At 38.0% G+C, this 20,165-nt stretch overlaps 2 protein-coding genes across 5 annotated transcripts in view; both read right to left on the bottom strand.

Moving 5' to 3' along the window:
• The window catches only part of ApepP (Aminopeptidase P), a 33,640-nt gene extending 16,113 nt beyond the window's left edge, over positions 1-17,527 (bottom strand). Inside the window, exons 1-4 of one of the 4 annotated variants that reach the window (XM_028305141.1) lie at positions 17,440-17,527; positions 2,090-2,139; positions 1,363-1,469; positions 230-401 (exon numbers count right to left, since the gene is read on the bottom strand). In XM_028305141.1, the coding sequence (XP_028160942.1) occupies positions 230-401; positions 1,363-1,458 (268 nt within the window). In that variant the 5' untranslated portion in view covers positions 1,459-1,469; positions 2,090-2,139; positions 17,440-17,527. Of the gene's footprint in view, positions 1-229; positions 402-1,362; positions 1,470-2,089; positions 2,144-2,243; positions 2,308-5,613; positions 5,720-17,439 lie in introns of those variants that run through there. The other 3 variants (XM_028305142.1, XM_028305143.1, XM_028305140.1) reach the window with 3 other exon arrangements.
• On the bottom strand, positions 15,449-17,230 carry asf1 (histone chaperone asf1). Its single transcript, XM_028305144.1, has 2 exons — positions 16,398-17,230; positions 15,449-15,742 (listed from the first exon to the last, which is right to left on the bottom strand). The coding sequence occupies exon 1, from the start codon at positions 17,047-17,049 to the stop codon at positions 16,399-16,401; it is 651 nt and encodes a 216-aa protein (XP_028160945.1). The 5' UTR covers positions 17,050-17,230; the 3' UTR covers positions 15,449-15,742; position 16,398.
• Positions 17,528-20,165: the final 2,638 nt, after the last annotated feature.

Raw genomic sequence — 20,165 nt, 5'->3', positions numbered from 1 at the left:
ACCCCAAGCTACAATCGCGACAGCAATATAATTACGCGCGAGCGATAAGGATGGTTAGCTTGGGGTCATTGGACAAAATTCTACGTGCTCACAGACCGGGCTTTAGGTAAGAATTTTCCTCCGTCAGTTGACTGCTCCTTCTTTGATCAGAAGCTGGATACGCCGTATCTTCATTACTTGCGTGCAAGGTTCAAAACAAAGGCGTGTTGCTAGTTTTTAAGCAACTCACACTGCTTCATCAAGGTCCACAGCGTCAGGTCGGCTTCCTTCTCGAACTGCGTGTAGTATCTGCCATCAGTCCAGACCAGCGCATGCGATGATGTCACCACAGCTGTCCCAGCTGAACCTGTGAACGCTGAGATCCATTCGCGGCGCGCGTCCACTGGTGCTATGTACTCAGACTGGAAGGAAAATCTAAATATTAAAAGGAGAAACTGACTGACTGGCATATCAACGCACAGCCTAAACGGCTAAACGTAGGCACTTGAAATTTGGAAGGGACGTAGCTTTGGTACCGTAGAGGTGCACTAAGAAAGGAATTCCCGAAATTCCCACGGGAACGGGAGTTAGCGGGAAAAAACATTTGTATGAAAAAATCTAAACCGCGTAAGATAGATGAAGGGGATAAAACGGGATCCACGCGTACGAAGTCGCGGGCGGCCGCTAGTAGATAAATACATATAAATCAGGGGTGGCTAACTTGATTAGACATAAGATCTACTGTTTACTATCAAAACCCTGGGCGATCTACCACTTACATACTTCTTGAAATCTTAAATGAAACAGCATATTTTAGTACACAATCATGCAGTATTTTTTGCCTTGCCACGATCGAATGGACTAATATCGCGATCGACCGGTTGGCCACCCCTGATATAAATTGTTCCATCCACGAACCCACCTTGGTCGAGGGAAGCGCAGGTTGCGGGGAGTTTGATCCGAGCAATCCGAGCGTCATTATTGTAGTGTGCGTGTGCACTCATGGATCATTTAGCGTGTACCGATAACACTCAAACATTAGCGGAAGAATGGAGGGGCGCGTCTTCGTGGATGAAACGATCTATACCTTGCGACTTTGTCTATAGCGCAGACATACGAAACAGACACGGCATACTAAAAACACTCTAAATGCCAATAGTCTGGTCTGGGAGCACGTAGAATTTTGTCCAATGACCCCAAGCTACCCATCCTTATCGCTCGCGTGTAATTATGTTGCTATCGCGCTCGCACACTCACTGCGGGCGCCCGTCGCACAGTCGCGACAGCAATTTAACTACGCGCGAGCGATAAGGATGGGTAGCTAGGGGTCATTGGACAAAACTCTACGTGCTCACAGACCGGGCTTTAGGAAGGTAGACTTACGTTGTGAGCATCGGCCGTGGGTATGATGTAGGCTGACAACGCAGTCGGCTGACTGGCCATCAGCGCCCGCAGCGCTGTCAAACGCTGCAGCGACATTTTGTGATGATCTGAAAGAAAATCAACATCATCATCATGCCTTATGGCAATAAATTTGCCATAAGTATAAATTCTTTATTCTATTCTTATTGTGATTGAATCAGAAATGAGGAGATGCGCAGGAGAACCAAAGTGACTGACATAAAATATCCCGCAGAATCGCTAAAATCAAGTGGCAGTGGGCGGGGCACATAGCTCGCAGAGCTGATGGCCGCTGGGGCAGAAAGTTCTCGAGTGGCGACCACGAGCCGGAAGACAGACAGAAGAACGTAGTGTGGGCAGGCCCCCCACTAGGTGGACCGACGATCTAGTGAAGGTCGCGGGAGGTGCTTGGATGCGAGCGGCACAGGACCGGTCTTTGTGGAAAACCTTGGGGGAGGCCTTTGTCCAGCTGTGGACGTCTTTCGCCTGAAACGAACGATGTATCAATTTAAGGCATTGAAGAATAAATAAATTAATGTAGTCTCCAGTAGGAGCATTTAAGATTTGTCACTGTGCCACTACGCTAACATGCGGTAATATTAATTAAATACTACATAAACGTTTATTGCTTTTTAACACAAAAAAGGAATTACAAAAAACAAAATTACAATAGAACGGTAAAAAAAGCAAATCTTTTTTGTTAACTAACCTGCAGGTTTCGATAAGATGTTCCTGCCTACAACTGCATTTATTGTAAACCTGTAACAAAATATATTATTTTGATTTAAAATTCATAGAATTCTAAATGTTTAAAATACCTACTTAGAAAATAAACATTATGTAGGCTACGTTTATTTACTTACATTAGAAATAACGGCGTTTTAAATGTATCCCAAAGCCGTAACATTTTTTTGTATTAAAATTAAAAATTATAAAAGCCACCAAAATTTTCAGTCAATCTGTCACCATATTTTGTTTTTTTATTTTTTAAATAAACACATTTAAATTTCGAACACCATTGAAGCTAATCCTAATGTTTTAAAGAAGGTTGCAACCAAATTTTAATTAAAAACAAAATCTTGTTTTCCAACACTTTTTCTTTATTTTATTCGAATGTCAGAGCCACAACTAAAAAAAAGGAAAATTTACGAGAAGGTTAATTTAAAAATAGAACGTCAAACTTCTCAGATCACTTTTTTATTTCACATTTTTTCCTATGGCTTGCACAGTCAGTATAACGAACTGAATCGAATTTTCAAGAATGTTTATTATTCACTTTTAAATTAAATCAACTTCACGGCGGTCAATCGGTCACTCTTTGGCCATTGTGTGATCATGAACTAAATTTCTTATGCCTGACAATTGAAAGTAATTTATGTAGGTATTCAACATACGTTACGAATTTACAATAGCCTATAAACGAGAGGACCTCGATTTATTTTCCTTGAAGGTTTTCTTTTGGTCAATTCTGACTATTAGGTACTTATAGCTATAGAAAATTATGGGAATATTGAATATTCCATAGCATAGAACGACCGAGAGGTGGGAATATTCAATATTCCCACCTCTCGGTCGTTCTATGCTATGGGCCTTAAGGCGATAGGTGAGGCAAAACTGCAAAATAGACCTCTCTTTGAATCCCTACTCCTCCTAAATGGATGATCCAAACAAGAAAAAAAAATATGTGTGAGATGTATAATATCTTGAACTAAAAAATTGTTGTTCGTTTTTTTTGATACAACAATTAGTTTTGACAGAAAAAAATCTTAACTTTCTTCTAATTTCAACAATAAAATTTCCTACTACTCCTAAACGGCTGAAGCGATTTTAATGATTCTTTCACTAAATGATAGAAAATTTTATGGTCTAAAAAATTGTTGTTCATTTTTTTTCAAAAATAATGTATTACGTGTCATACATTCAAAATACCCTGTAATTTCCACACGCGGGCCGCGCGAATGCGGGAGCTCAGTCTTTCACTAGCGTTCGCACGGGGAGGCTGTGTCGCATGTCGGCCCGCTCCGCTCCTTTGTTTTTCTATAAAGAATTTATAGCGCAGTTCGTACACTCGGTACTTATAGTAGTTCGGCCGCTGAATAAGTGATCTGAGTACTTATGTCATTTTAAATAAGTAAAGGCTTTATTTAAATTTTAAGATAATTTAAATACATAGGTACACAAGATGCTGATTACCTATTTTTTCTAGATTTATTTGTCTGATTATTTATCTATTTATTCTAGACAACAATACATAATATATTTTTCTTATGTATTAGTAGGTAATAATAATAAAACAATGCACTTAGATATAGGAAATCACAAGACAACAAAAAATACCTACAAAGGATTATTTAAATTTTGTAATTAGCAGAAACGTATTTTATTAATTTCTTGGAAACAGTCACATCACTTTTGTGCATTTTTCGTTTCGACTGGTAATTTACAAGGTACCTCGTTGGTCCATTGGTTTTGGTTGGTATGAATTTTTTTTATCTCATTGGTCCCCACAAAAAATCGGAATTATTCCTAGGGAATTTCCAATTCATCCAGCTTAATCGTCTCGTCGCAATAAGGTTAGGTAAATTGATACCACCTATTTCGATCCCTGATAATAATATTATAAAAAAAATATTATTGAATAAACAAAAAACCCGACTGCGTAAAAATGAACTGAAAAGATAAAAACAAGCCTTAGTGTTCACAAATGCAGTCGGAGGCATCAATGACTAATTATTTTGTTGGTGATAGGTATTTGATGCCTCCGATTTTACTGACATTTATGATTTTTTTTCCGAAATTTGACCTAAAACTACTTTGTTTTTTCTCGCGTGTTTTCAACCGATATTTTTATTTGGTATGAATATCCAAATGTCTTTAGTCTAATAAAAACATTTTATATCCAGATAATGATTGGATAGCTAATTCCGAGCCGCCAAAGTGTAACAAAAGTACAAAACACGATAAAAATCTTAACTAAGAAATTGGTTGAAAAATGAAATGTGTTAGTGGATTGTTTTTAAGATAATTTAAAAACATCTCTAGCTTCTAATTATCTCTTCTTTCCAATGATAATAACTATATCACTTGTAGTAATTAGATATTGGATTTTGCCTAAAATTTAAAGTTTAATGAAGAAAATGGGAAAATAATACAAAAATTATAAAAATACTTCCTTAATGCTTTCCATAGTTTTTTTATATGATTTATTTCAAAATCAAATCAAAAATAATAACCGCATAGAAAAGAAATACTTTTTTTGTATGCGGCTTGATTTTTCGGCTGCCTATGATGCAGCCGTAATCACAAGCAGACTGGCAGCTGACGGAATCGTCGGTTCGGGTGGGCTTAAATATTTTAAACTACCCTCATATTGTCATAATGTTACACTGTAGTGGCGGTACCTCGACACACAGTATTCGTATCCGTACTTGACATGTAACTCATATAAAAATGTCGCGTTGAGATCCGTGTTTATCTATTTTAGTTGAAATGGAACCCGAAAATTTAAAATCTTGTATTTCATCATAATAGCCGAACATCGATGTTACTAAAAACAATAACAGAGAAAGTATAGTCTAAAATTGTGTTCAATGATCAAAAATATTTTATTCAATGTTGATCAATATTTTACCAATATTTTGAATACCTGCACAGACAGACATTCACATTTAGGTAGGTACTCGGACACACACTTAAAAAACTGTTTATAAGCTTACTTAGACACACGAATATCGTCAGCCTAATTTTCAAACTGCTTTATGTCCTTTTGTGCAAACTTTACAAGAGGAAATAAAAGTTTATTTTTCATAGTTATGGTACTAATAATTGAAGTATAATGATGTACTAATTGAAATATAATCATTATATTTCGATCTGCGTAAATTAAAATCGAGTCAACATTCCCGTAGGCAGTTATGTTAGAATTGGCAGCGCTTCGCATCTGTATTCTGAGCGCTCTTTGATATCGGGCAGAAGCGCGGGCGCGCGGCGGGAGGCGCGTTGTCTCGCTCTAATGCTCAAGGTCGTTCGGCCATGTAATCGCCTTAAAGGTACCTATTTTGCCAGAGGTCGCGAGTTCGTTTCCCGCACTGTACAAACTATCATCGCACTCTACATGAAAAAGGCATGGACATCAATCAACATGGAAAAAATTGGGGGAGGCCTATGTTCAGCAGTGGACGTCCTGTACCTGAAAATAAATGATGATGATGACATGAAAAAGACCTTGCTTACCTCTTCAAAAGCCAATAACTTTGCACACACAATAGGCAAAGCCTTCAACTCGTTAAAACAATTACATAGAAACAAAACTAATATATTGAAGTGTGATTCAGACAAAGAGTAATCTTTAACTGATAAAATATATCTATTTACTGTTGATTTTCGCGTGACAACAGGCTTTATCTTATATTGTTCATCTTCACCAGTGATTCTCAAACTGGGGTTTCCAAATCCCCAAGAGATCATAGTCCAACTCCAACGTATAGAAAATAGTATTGGCACCAATGTTGGGACAAGCAATTTTCAATGAGGGGTGACGTTGGTACCAACGTTGGGGACAACGTGTGGACTTCGTTTGTTTGTTTCAGCCAAATGACGTCCACTGCTGGACAAAGGCATTCCCCAAGGATTTCCACAACAACCGGTCCTACGCCGCCTGCATCCACGCACCTCCCGCGACACTCAGCAGATCGTCGGTCCACCTAGTGGTCTGCCCAATTTACGTCTTCTGTTCTGTGGTTGCCATTTCATGTGGCCTGCCTAAAGGGTTTGTAGGGCCGTCTTTGGCTAACCTACTGGATGAAACATTGTAGAGTGTAGAACAATAAAAAAATTGATAAGGCAAAATCTAGAAAAAAAACTAGTTAAAAGTCGACCAAACTATCGGCCGATACTAGTCAATAGTCCGCAGGGCGACTTAATATGGGTAACGTAAGATTACAGGTTTTAGAAACGCTGAGCTATACTGATTGATTGAACTATTTATGTCCGTAGAAATAAACGTGGCTGTCTTTTTTATTCACGTCGAAACCACAACCGAAACGCTGAACCGATTTCGATGAATTTTAGTGTAGAAATAAGTAACGCCAATGGGAAGGAAGAACTCCGGCTGCATTTAAAGGCGGTGAAAAAGAAATGAAATTAGTTATTTCACATTTATTTAAGTACCTAAGTAAGCATATTTTTCGTGTTTCTAAAATTAACATAATAAGCTTATTGAACCGTGAAATACTGTAAAAGGTTGGCTTTGCAAAGACGGCCCTTTCCTTGGAAGGTTGACCGACCTAATGTGCGTAAGCATCCCTAACGACATGGAAAAAGGGTAAGAAGATGAAAAACTTCATTTAGGTCCACGAGCAATTCAAAAACAAAAGGTAACTACTTACATTCCAAGACATTGATTTGTTAGTAGATTTCGTTACTTCACTCCGAAAAGGACGCCCACAGCTGGACAGACTCCCCGAAAGATTTCCACGACTGGTCCTCAATTAATCAAAGGACTAAGGTGAAAGGAGGATTTAATTCAGAAATGATATCGTAGAACCTAAAGACACATCGCAGATTACAGACTTTTAGTTGGCCGATACTTAGTTGGGACGGCTTCGAATTTGTATGAGGAATCGGCAGAATCGGCTGATATCAAATAGGTGTAATGTGCACACTTTCATATAGACTAAAGAGTTAGTGAACGCCACACCTACGTCATTTTATAAAAGCTGAAAGTTTGTCAGCGTATGGTCCCAATATAGGATAGAATGTTGGTGAATCATGAAGTTTGGGTCATTGTGGCTTTGGGAGCTACCCTAAAAAAACTGTCTGGCAAGGAGTTGGAACTGTCAAAACTGTCTGGCTGTTGGGGAAAATACTTCTAATTATTGCCCAAATATTATACATAAAAATTAGATTTTATGGTATAGCGTAGGTAAGTCTAACTTTTACGGTGGCTTTTTCTGTATTCAATAGACTGTAATTCTACTAACGTTCACTAGCTCTTAATCTAATACTGATTTACAGCCCGAAAAGTTTGTAGTCTTCGGGGTGACTAAGTACTTAATTAAGTAACTGATATAGCCCGGGGCACATAGCATCCCGATTGTTGCGATATTGATTGAAACACAACTCTGATACTTATAAATACAATCTGACCTTTCCTGACCTCAAACAAGAAATAGAACTGCGTGTCCACCCAAGGATATCATGACCTTCCCGCGCCCCGCAAAATGGCGAGGAAAAAGGTCAGATTGGTTATCCATTGTAGGAGGATGTGACTTTCATAGTTTTCTGCCCCAGCGGCCATCAGCTCAGTGAGCTATGTGCCCCGCCCACTGACATTTGATTTTAGCGGGCTATTTAGCTCGCAGAGCTAATGGCCGTTGGGGCAGAAAAGTTCTCAAGTGGCGACCACGAGCCGGAAGACGTAGTGACCTTTGTCCAGCAGTGGACGTCATTCAGCTAAAACGAACGAACGAACGAAGAGTTTTCTATTAATAAGTTACAATGTTTGCTATTATTAGGACAGACGACGACCGCATAAAGGTAGCAGAAAGGCGCTGGATGCAGGCCGCTACCAACCAACCAATCTGGAAAACATTGGGGGAGGCCTATGTTCAGCAGTGGACGTCCTGTTGCTGAAATGATGTAGTATAATATGTATAAGTATGATAGGAATACCTCTACTTTGCTTTATAGGTTCTAGCGCTTAGCTCGGTCAGTACCAGAGGTATGAGAGCGGCACAGGAGGGGTGACTCAGCGTTGCTAGTTTTTTATTTCGCCAAGTCGGGACTTTGGTACTTTTTGAGTGAAAATAGCGGGATTCTTCCGTCAGAAGCGGGACATAGTAAAAAAAAACGTATATAGGTAATCAAAGGTTTTTTAAATATTTATCTTTTTATTTGACTTAAAATTACGTTTACGTGACAATAGATAGCAAAAGTAGCCATAGAAAATGTATTTTAACAAAAAAATAATATTTTAAATCAGATTTACTCTATCGTTAAATTCGTCCTTACAATAAAAAAAGAAAAATCGGTATTAAAAGTTTTATTCTTTAGAATAATATGGCGTTTCAAACAATAGTCTGGTGAAGTGAGTGTCTCTCTCCGAAAAGCGGGACCGAGACTGTCCCGCGCGGGACATTTACATTTGATTTAAAAATCGGGACGTCCCGCCAAAATCGGGACGTCTGGCAACGCTGGGCGACATTGACATAATATGACGTGACAGAACATACCATTTTTTTGGACTATACCCAGAGCATCTGAAGTCCTCGCTAACGTTTGACGTTACATAAACACCCTCCCGTGCCACCAGTGCCTCCAAGAATTATAAAGAAAACAAAGTGTTCACATACTGCCAGCAGTTTATTAGTCGAAATTTTGTTCTGTCAAATTAATAACGGTATTGACCATAATGATTGACATAAATTCAGTGTAACATGAACTTTGTACCTTATGTCGAGCACAGTAAGCTTTAAAATTGCTTGCACTTGACCATTGATAAATTATTTAACAAAACTACGCGAAATTTTACTATAAAAATCACCATGGTTAGTAACGAAAGCATACAAGTTATACCACAGAATAATAATATGGTTATACCCTCATAAGTTAACTTCGCACCAGGCTGCCGTGACGTCACATCGTCGCTCTGAGTGCGAGGGAGACGCATTCCAGCTAGTTGCGCAGTTAGCTCGATAGAGTTGTAACCCCAATGATGTAAAAAATGTAGAGTGTACAAAAATACAGTTTTTGAGACACTTTTTTTTAATCATTTTTACTGGAAATAATATGGCTAGATGTTTTTACACATAAGAAAGAAAATAAAATAAATTAAAATACCTTGATCGTCATAATTTTGTGTTATAATCAGTAAGTGTTAAAATACATAAATATTTACAGTTTTTCTCAGTTGTTGGTGAACCAAAATATTTTTATTCCACGGAAATCTTCACTAATATACATTAAAGCAATATTGAAACATTGTCACCTGTATGTTAAGTGCTTCTTTATAGATCGTTTCATCCACGAAGACGCGCCCCACCAATTTTTGGTCTCGGTCGCGCGGGGTGCGGGGAGTTTGATCCGAGCAATCCGTAAGGCATTATTGTAGTGTGCGTGTGCACTCATGGATCATTTAGCGTGTACCGATAACACTCAAACATTAGCGGAAGAATGGAGGGGCGCGTCTTCGTGGATGAAACGATCTATCTATCCAAATTATAAATATGTATATGTCGAAATGTGTGTTATGCTAATTTACAGTTGGGTTGAATTCGACATGTATTCAGATCCTGAATTAGATTCCAATATGGGTCATACAAATTAGAAAATGATTATGCATGGTTTTTATCAAAATTAATTTGATCCTCTGTTCTAACGTCCGTATTCCCAAACATTACTATGAGGTCTCACAGTACACGTGAACGCAAGCAGGGTCACACACGAACCAATCACAGAGGTCCATTCAACTCTGTGCGTTCGATTTGCTGCTTCACTTAAGCAAGCATCGTTTGTGAATACGTGTAAGCCTAGGCGCAGACCACCGACTTTTAGTTGGCCGATAGGTCGGACTGTTAATCAGATAAACGGGACTATTCCCACCTCTCGTTCCCACCACTGCAACTCCTGTGTAGCCAGGATCTACAGCTTGACCGCCACAAAAACCCAACCAATGAAGGTCAAGTTTGTCCCGGGGGAAAGTTAAACTGTCATTGGACCCGCAACGAAATTAATCAGAAGAACATAGGAGGAGTTCGGACTGTTAATCAGTATGAACATGTATGAAAGTGCGCACACTACACCGATTTGGTATCGGCCGATTTTTCATACAAATTAGAATCGGGCCCAACTGTCGGCCGATTAAAAATCTGTAATCTGCGGGGAGTCTAATCATTGATATATTAGGCTAGAATCAACCTGATTGTAGGTAAAATTTTAGCAGTGGCTTTAACTCCAATAGGCTAGTTTCCTAAAAAAAACTTTTAGTCCGACAATTTGTATTATCAAAAAATATTGGACACGTACATTTTTATTTGTCAACTAGCGGCCGCCCGCGACTTCGTACACGTAGATCCCGTTTTACACCCTTAGGGGTTGAATTTTGCAAAATCCCGTCTAAGTGAGCACCTACGTTTTAAAAGGAACCCCCATGCAAAATTTGAGACTCCTAGCACTTGTAGTTGCTGAGATTGCGTGATGAGTGAGTCAGTCATCATGAGTCTACATTTTTAACCACGCCTTGACGTCACGGGCCTCTTCTTTTGAACTTTGGCGTGCTTAATCTCATTAGTTTAAAAAAGTGAAAAATGCGTGTCGAATATTTTTGATAAGTTAACTGATGGACTAATTTACATTTTTGCTTCTTTAACCACCCCTTTAGGTTACTTTTATAAATACTAAAAGCCACAAAACAAGATGTTTTTCTTATACAAAAATTAACTATTTACAAACTTTTCAATACTCTTGAACATTTTTACCATGGTTATGAAAATTTCATTGAAAGGTGTCAATTTGATCTTAATAACTAAATCAATTATACTGAAAAGCAATGAAGGCATTGTATTGAAGTGTTTGTGTGAAATGGAAGTCCTTATTAGTAAAGAATCAACAATGTAGTGTGTGTTCTCTCTCTTTCATTATAAAAGAGAAACAAAACACAGTATCACTATTCATGCTTTAGTACACTGACTTTGTTAGGGTAATGAAAAATGACACTTGTGGACTGATAGCTCAGATCTGGTTATAAACAAAAGATGCGACACAGTAACCTTGATAGGGCTCTTACAAATAAGATGTTTTTGAGGTCATCTGTAAGCAGAATCGCACCAAGAAAATTTTAAAATGACTTTGTTGGAACAAAAATTACAATAGGGATGTAGACTGGGTAATGAAATCGAAATTGTATTTAGTCCATCAGACAGATAATAAAAACATATTGGACACATATTTTTTCATAATTGAATAATTAAGGTATTAACATTGAGTGATGTCACTTCTACACACACCGGCAGATTTAGAGGAACGGAAAAAAAAGCATCAATATCATCATTATTTTAGGAAAAAAATGCCTAATTATGACATTATTTTTTAATTTAATTCTAAATATGAAAAAAATAATTGCCAACAGTATATTTTTTTAATTATTTTGTTTAAATTACCCCATCAACAGTTTCGTTGAGTGTTTTGAATTGAATGAAGCTTTTGCTAATTTGGATTTCTTTTACGTGAAAGATGTTTTTTTCTGAGAATTTTGTTGTGTAAGCATTCAGTTACTTATAAGGGTTTATTATACCCAGCTTAGCACCGTCAGAAATCATTAAGGCAGATGAAATGAGAAGTAACGGCCATGCATACAAATCGGCTGCCGTAAGACGTCGTTGATCAGTATCGACCACCCATGCCAGTAACCAACGGTACAGATTGATCATTTCTGTCGTTAGGAGGAGGGTTCAAGTCAGAAAAAGGCGTACTTCGCGACGGGATGACCGTTTTTTACAACTTCGAGTTTTCAGAAAGTCGCGGTTACCTGCTGTTCAAGCCAGAAATAACCTTAAAGACACTCGAGGAGTAAGAGTGACTGAGCCCACAGTTCACAGGAGATTTACTGAAGTTGGTATAGGGTCGTGCATACCCGAGAAAGCTCCAACTTGTGACACAGCACCGAAAAAACATATTGAACTTTTCACGTGAATATCGTGATTGGGTCTTGAACGACTGGAGGCATGATCTCTTCACTTATGAGTGCAGAGTTCTCTTAAACCAGATCGATGGAAGATAGCGAATATGGAGACACAAAGAGAACGTAACATTTAGTCTTAATTTTGAAAATATCGTGGTTTATGGAGGTAGCTTAATTCTGGTGTGGGGAAGGATTTTTTTGGGAGCTCGCACGGAGTTAGTGGTGGGTGATGGAGGAAATACGACTTCTGAATGGTACACTAGGAACATTTTAGAAGAACATGATGTGCCATTTACTCCATTTATTGTGGACTCCTTTAGTTTAATTCACGATAATGTTCGTTTTCACAGTGCTCGCTCAGTACAGGCACATCTAAACCATTTGGATATACCCATGATGCAGTGGCTGGCAAGATCCCTAGACAAGAATCCTATAGAGCATGTCTTGGACTTTCTTAAAAGATGTGTTAAACTCAGAATACCACCGGTGGTGTTGAGAAACGCGTTACTAGAGGAATGGCAGACATTGCCCCAAAATACCCTTCATATCATTAACTGCAGCATGCTCAGATGAATGGAAACCATCATCAGAGCAAGAGGGGGAAATACCCATCATTAATTCATTCATTTGGATAGTGATAAGCTACCCTAATTTTTAATCTGGCCACAATTTCTAATTTTTGTTCAAAACTGAAAAATTGAAATTTCGTTTCGATGATTTTTTATTAAATAAAAACGACTAAATATTTAAAAAATATATGTTATTTTATTTTATTTTAATTATCTCTTTATTTTGTATAATAAATATTTCATAGATCAGTAGTAATTTTCCTTATTTTCATACTTTTTTTTGCGTTCCGCTAAATCTGCCGGTGTGTGTATGTAAAAAATCTACTTAGGAGTGACGTCATGCGCCATTTATCCCTTTCGGACCCGCGCTTAAACTAGCAAGAAATTTGTAATTTTAAAAATGAATTTTAGGTAATTTGGGGCCGCAGATTACGAATCTGCTATAATTTTCCAGATTTTCCGCCGCCATCTTGGAAAATTCATATACCAACAATTGTATCAAACTGGGCCCTTCACTTCCCACGTACAATTGTGAGGGTCAAAATTGTAAGGGTTTTGGAAATTTTATCAATGGCATGTATTCCGAAAAACGTATTTATAACCCATAAGGAATAAAGAGGTTTCAATTTTATGCCAGTATTTGCCATTTAATATTGATTTGTGGGCAAAACCATCTGTTCCATGAGCTCAACAGTAAATATAGCGCTCGAAATATTCCTATGGAGTTTTAATATCTCCTGGATCATGAACAGCATCTCCTGGAAGAATTTAATATTGATTTGTGGGCAAAACCATCTGTTCCATGAGCTCAACAGTAAATATAGCGCTCGAAATATTCCTATGGAGTTTTAATATCTCCTGGATCATGAACAGCATCTCCTGGAAGATGTTGACGATTGAAGGGCTTCGTCTGCTATGCCGCTTGCATACTCAGAGGTATGTATCGTCATGAATGTCTGAGCCTTCATCTGAAGAAGAGGAGTAGTTCATCTGAAGTAGCCGAAACTAGCTTTTGTCGTTGTCATCGCTCTCATCCCCAGATGCATTGAGCATCTCTGCGATAGTAGCGTCGTTTAAAATCGGAAACATGGTGCGGAAACCATGAAAAATTAATAATTAAGAGAAACTTAAAATACGCATAAGGTATTGTAGGGCCCACGTCGATACAATTGTGTCAGTAAAGTTCCTTAAGCCGTTACGCCAAAGTCTTTGCTTACAAGTAGTCACTGTTATCACAAAAAGGTGCTATTTTTATCTATTTGTCTAATCAATAACTTGTATATTACAACAATTACAAAATAAAACCACACTAGGTACTTTCTTTCGCCAAGTCGGGGAGCGCAATCAGTCATGAACTGTACAGGTTGTAACCTGCTCACCAACTGCGCTTCGGACAAAATTTGCACGGGAGGTGAAAGAACGCATCCCGCACAATCGTACGATACTCAGCCCATTCACTTCCGATGTAAAACTAATAGAGATGAAACGGATAGTGGTTTGGCCGGATACCGGATACCGGATATCCGGCCAGCTGCTAGGCCGGATAGCCGGATATCCGGCGGCCGGATAGTTGGCCCATTGTCTTGTTGCATGTCGTGACAAGTTTAGCGCCGCACAACAGGTGCTTCGAACGCGACCAGTGCNGCGATCAGTGGGTCTATTAGTAGACTAGACTAGTCACACTTTTCAAAAATCGAATCAGTCCGAATAGAATGTCATATTTTGCCACTTGTCTAGGGGGCAGATCAATTCGGGCGATTTCGGTTGCCATCGTGAGTGTGTGATTGAATAGCGAAAATTAAATTACACTCGCGAGCAAAAGTATGGAATCACATACATGAAGTTGTTTCGACGCGATCTTGTGTATCAAAATAAGTGCGAGCTAATTGAAAGCGTATTTATCAGTGACCTGCCGTCAGTTTCGAGCCTGTGGCAGGCCTTTTTGGAGTCAAATTCTATTGATTATATCTTAGACAAACTGTCCACTTGCTAACAGCTATCCTACAAACATTTCTGAGCTCTTGCTGGACNCATCTCTAGTGTATGGTATCAACGTGTGAAAGCAAAAATCCGAAAACACGTGCTTTTATAGGGGGTAAATAGGCCGCAATCGCGACGTATCAAACAGTTGATACATGTCTTTTTCGTTACTTCTTCACATCAGCCGGGATATCTTTTTAAATACTGGTCTGATTTAAATGAATTTGGTATCAATTTGAAAGTTAGTAAAGTTGAAAGTTTAATCTTTAAAATGATGTGACTTTTTTTATTACTAACAAATTCGTTAGTACACAAGATCGCGTGGAAACAACTTCATGTAAGTGATTCCATACTTTTCCTCGCGAGTGTAGTTTACTTGCTGCGTAATCTGACCCAGCTGCATCATGATGACATCAGACCATCAGTGAAAAAAATTTTGTTGGCAATATTTCGACTTAACAGATATTTACTATTTATGTATTCGTCATTACAGTGAATAGCCCAGAAAAAGAAATTAGTTTTTTTAAAGGCCTTAATATGGCTTTTTCTAACTTTTTGGACTTTAAATAATAGCCGTCATTATTATAAGCCATTTTATTGATGTTTACCTCAAAGATTAAAGTATTTCATTTTATTAATAGGAAATTGTCGTAGTTTTTTAATATCCGGTATCCGGCCGGATAGTGAGTTACTATCCGGTATCCGGCCGGATAGTAAATTTAGGCCGGATATCCGGCCTACCGGATAGTTACCGGATATCCGTTTCATCTCTAAAAACTAATGAGATAATCTCGATTTTGTAACCCGCACAATTGTATTGGAGCGGTCCGAAAGGGTTATAATTTAATTATGACAAATAATTGAAATGTCCACTAGCATATCACCAATAGTCAGTGCCTTTTCCTGTGATTCAGTTTTCAGCACCCATGAGTGTAAGAGCAGAACAAAGAATAAATAGGAATACCAATCCAATATAATGCATCGTCCATGGCTTATCAGTTTTACAAACTAACCTATATTACACTATATTAACAAAACCATTCATCAGTCGTTATTATTCTATCACTAATTTTGCTGTTGTCCGTACAAACAACTTGTTAACACCATCCGCGTCATTTCACTAAGTTTCGGTAATCTGAAACAAAAAGTTGCCTGAATTATTGATGAGAAATCACAAAGATTCAAAGGTCATATTGACAGAGGTGGCACAGTCAGCACCAAATGCTTTGTGACACCCAAAGCGGTCAAAAAGTTTAACACAACCTTATTCCAATAGCACAGGGTTTCCCAATTTTTTTTTGCCAAGGAACCCTAATTGATTATACTTTTCCTAGCGGAACCCCCGTACTACTCCGCCCGCACGCCCTGCCCCTCCCTTGTGCGTAAACAAGTCGGTGCGAGCGAACAACGTCGGTCACGAAACGTGGGATAATATTTTTTACGGAACCCTGCGCCATTCACCATTCGGGACAAACTATTTGACGAAGACTGCAAAAGTGGTGTTACAATAACAGTTGTGCAGCTTATTTTACCAGCACATTTAGGATGTGAATTTGTGCATAAATACAATTAACTCACACAGGTAGTAAAGTTTTAAGACAAGTTTGGGTAAGACAACACTATTTTCCACCAACTCTCTTAGGTTTCAAATTGTACAAGGATTATAGGAAACAGGTTAATTGACGGTCATATAATTCATTTGTATAGTAGAGGAGTTTAGCATTAAGGAAAATCTTACTTAACATAACCTAACATTATACTGTAGAAAAAAATGCAAAAAGTTAACTCACCTCAGCATTCCATAGGAGCGATCGAATTTGAATTGTCACCGTAACCACTTAGACTACCCTGGAACTCTATACCACTGATTTGACTGTCCGCATTGAACGATGCACCGTAAGAATCATTGCTCGGAGCATGTGACGTTTCCAAATTACCATCACCGGAGTCCGTGCCAGTTGCTGCATCAGGCTCGGCCCAGTTTATCTTAAATCTGGTCACTCTAGGCTCTGATGCTAGAATATTTCTCACTACTTTGTCAAACTGGGGCTTCGCCGGCGGATTTTCCCGTAATTCCGGCTCGTTTTCACTGTACTCGTTGTTTATGAAGTAACCAACTCTGACGAACTCCTGTTTTCTGTATGAACATGTTAGTAAGACGACTGTGACTCCTAAAGCGTCGTTTTCAGGTATGCGGTTGACGTCAGGCGGAGGCGCCTGGAAGACAAACATATGCCGACCCTCTGGTATTGGACCTACGTATATCGTGTCCAAAACCTGATCGTGCTCTTCTGTTTCCGCCGATCCGACGTAGATCATCTTCCATTCGAGGTCCTCTTTAAGTTCTTCTATGCATTCGAATGTTAATTCGAATTGGAAAGGGTTGAGAAACGGACTGGGGTTGTCGAGCACAACCACATTGGTTATGTGCACCTTTGCCATTGTTTTTGAGATTTACACGCGTCTTTGGTCTTACAACACTGTTAGTACACTAGAATAGAGTTTATTTATTTGTATTTTATACGTTTGGCACGAAAAAGAAAACAAATTTGCGATTGCACAGCAGAAAATTACGGTTGGTGTCCGTAAAAAAGTGACAAACTGACGTCTATTTTGGCGGTTCAAATGGTCACGTGATCAAAATAACTATCGACGCTAGCGAATTTACGGGAAAATACTGAACTAAAATTAAAAAGTTGAGGTCATTGACAGCTGAGATGATGAAAAATATGTTTGCTGAATTTTCATGAAATCATGATGCAATAATAAAGCAAAAATTGTAGGAACATTCAGAATGGTTATCCGTATTATATTCAAGTTGAATAAACTCACCTTGTGGCTTTTTCACGTTTTTCACACCAAAACACTACAACAAAACGTCAAATATTATCATAGACAAATTGATTTCATAGTGATGTCCCATGCACAGGGATATAGATGACCCACGCTGAACTGTCCCGCCAAACTCAATGACAGGGGGGCGCTACCATCGTTCAACTATATGGTTTCCAACATGGCAAAAATCTGAACCAGCGATCCGGTATTGACGGTGGCGCCCCACTGTCAATGTCATCGACAGGACAGTCCAGTATTTTGGAACTATAAGCACAATGTTTTAGCATAAACAATATTCAGTTATTGTAATGGATAACGTTACTTGTTATTTCAAATTCAAATTCAGAAAGACATTGGAGAAATCAATTCATCAGCAAGCATACCTAAATTCCTTTTATCTTCTACTTAGAAATCATTGTGTAAAACTTTTTTATTTCATTATCACATTTTTATTTAGCAAGGTGTGCGCCAACCTTAATTTTCATTTTTACTACTCCCCAGTAGATGGCGCTACTTGTAATATAAAGTAATATAATTCTATTACCACTAGATGGCGCTACCCAGAATAAAAAGTAATTCTATTCTCCACTAGATGGCAATATACAGTGTGTCCGGGCTTGTAGTGATCAAACTTTAAGGGCAAAATCTAGGGACAATTTTATCGATAAAAATACTTTAAATTTGGGGCCTGACCCATTTCTCGAAAAATTACATCGATTTAAGTTTTTAATTTTTAGTTTACACCTCTTCTTTAAAAAACAAGTGAAAGCGTGGGTAGCTTAACATTAATAGGCAAATATTTTATATCATGCGATAGCCAATAAAATTATCTATTAGTTGAAGAAGAAAGCAGACACAAGTTTCATACATTTTATAGGAGTAAGAATGGATTGAATTAGAAAAATACATTACTTTTTTCACTTCTTTTTCAGTTATTTTCCAACACAAGGAAAACCAGGTCGTTAAAGTATGTTTTATTTGCATTGTATTTTTAGTATTTGAGCTATTCTACAAAACGAATGTAAATTTATTAGTCTGCGTCTATTAGTTTCGACGTAATTGTTGAACAAAGATACCCCTTCCCAGCGGTTTCCATAGTAATCGGAATAGGTTGTGTGATTCTTTCAGGCAGTGCATTTTCGCATGTCGCGTGCGCTATGGAAACCGCTGGGAAGGGGTATCTTTGTTCAACAATTACGTCGAAACTAATAGACGTAGACTAATAAATTTACATTCGTTTTGTAGAATAGCTCAAATACTAATAATACAATGCAAATAAAACATACCTTAACGACCCGGTTTTTCTTGTGTTGGAAAATAACTGAAAAAGAAGTGAAAAAAGTAATTTATTTTTCTAATTCAATCCATTCTTACTCCCATAAAATGTATGAAATTTGTGTCTCTTTTCTTCTTCTACTAATAGATAATTTTATTGGCTATCGCATGATATAAAATATTTGCCTATTAATGTTAAGCTACCCACGCTTTCACTTGTTTTTTAAAGAAGAGGTGTAAACTAAAAATTAAAAACTTAAATCGATGTAACTTTTCGAGAAATGGGTCAAGCCCCAAATTTGAAGTATTTTCATCGATAAAATTGTTCATAGATTACGCCTTTAAAGTTTGATCACTACATGCCCGGACACACTGTATATGAAAAGTAGTAAGTTTTACTACTTACTAGATGGCGCTACTTAAAATAAGAAGTAATTTCTACTCCCACTAGATGACACTACTCAGCTTGTTAGTTACGGGGTTCTATCCATATCCAAAACTTCATTTTATCCCTCAGTATTATCCTCATCCCTTTTATAAACATCGCTGATCGGTAGCACTTTATGGATGAAAACTTTAGGATGAAAAATTTTAGGAATAATAATCATTTGGATTACAAATAGGTCCATGGATTACAAATCATAGGAAGAACAATTTCGGGTAAATAACTTTAGGTGAACCAATATGGACCCATACTTGTACCTAAAATTTTAATACTTAGACAAGAGATCCGTACATGCATGATCTCTTTACAAAAATTCACATTGCGAAGTACCTAAGTAGCTAAATTACAACAGGCAATAAGGTAAGAAAAACAAGGTAAGTAGCGAAGCGTTGCTGGTGTCATCCAGGTATTTATTTGGAAAAAATCAAATGATATTGCGAGCTTAATCAGCACAGCGCCATCTCTGTTATGAACTTTGAGTTATCTTCTCGTCATATTCGGGTTCACGGCATTCACGGTCAGTCGCCAAACGAATGTATTAAGGCGCAGGTACACTATGCACGAAATTGATCGAGACAGTGTAAGCACGCGTTTCAGTTAGTGTTAGTGGTCGCCCATACTTCGAAGTGCGTGTTCGCGCTTCTTCTCGATCAATTCCCGCGTAATGTAACTGCGCCATTACACAAATATCTTGATAACTTTCTGTATTTTGTGTTTGTGAAAATGTAATGTTACCTATTTTACGAAGTTATTAAGCTGGTGATAATAAGTGTTCTTGTAAACAAAAAACTAATGATTTTATTATTTTTTAGTGTTTTTGTAGTCGGTCTCAGGAACTACTGGTCCGAGTTGAAAAAATATTTTTGTGTTGGATAGCCTATTTATCGAGGAAGGATTTAGGCTACACAACATCACCCTACAGCCAATAGGGGCGGAGCAGTAAAGAAAAATGTTACTAAAACGGGTAATATTCGCGGGCTTAGCTAGTAAATAATACAAAAAC

Source organism: Ostrinia furnacalis, unplaced genomic scaffold, assembly GCF_004193835.3.
Source record: "Ostrinia furnacalis isolate ACB-3 unplaced genomic scaffold, ASM419383v2 OfSCF1638, whole genome shotgun sequence".
Lineage (NCBI taxonomy): Eukaryota > Metazoa > Arthropoda > Insecta > Lepidoptera > Crambidae > Ostrinia > Ostrinia furnacalis.
The sequence above is the reverse complement of the archived record's forward strand: the minus strand, read 5'-3'. Positions and strand labels throughout refer to the sequence as shown.

What these genes read in the sequence shown, in the direction of transcription:
- asf1 (XM_028305144.1), bottom strand. Translation starts at nt 17,049, where the DNA reads ATGGCAAAGGTGCACATAACCAATGTGGTTGTGCTCGACAACCCCAGT.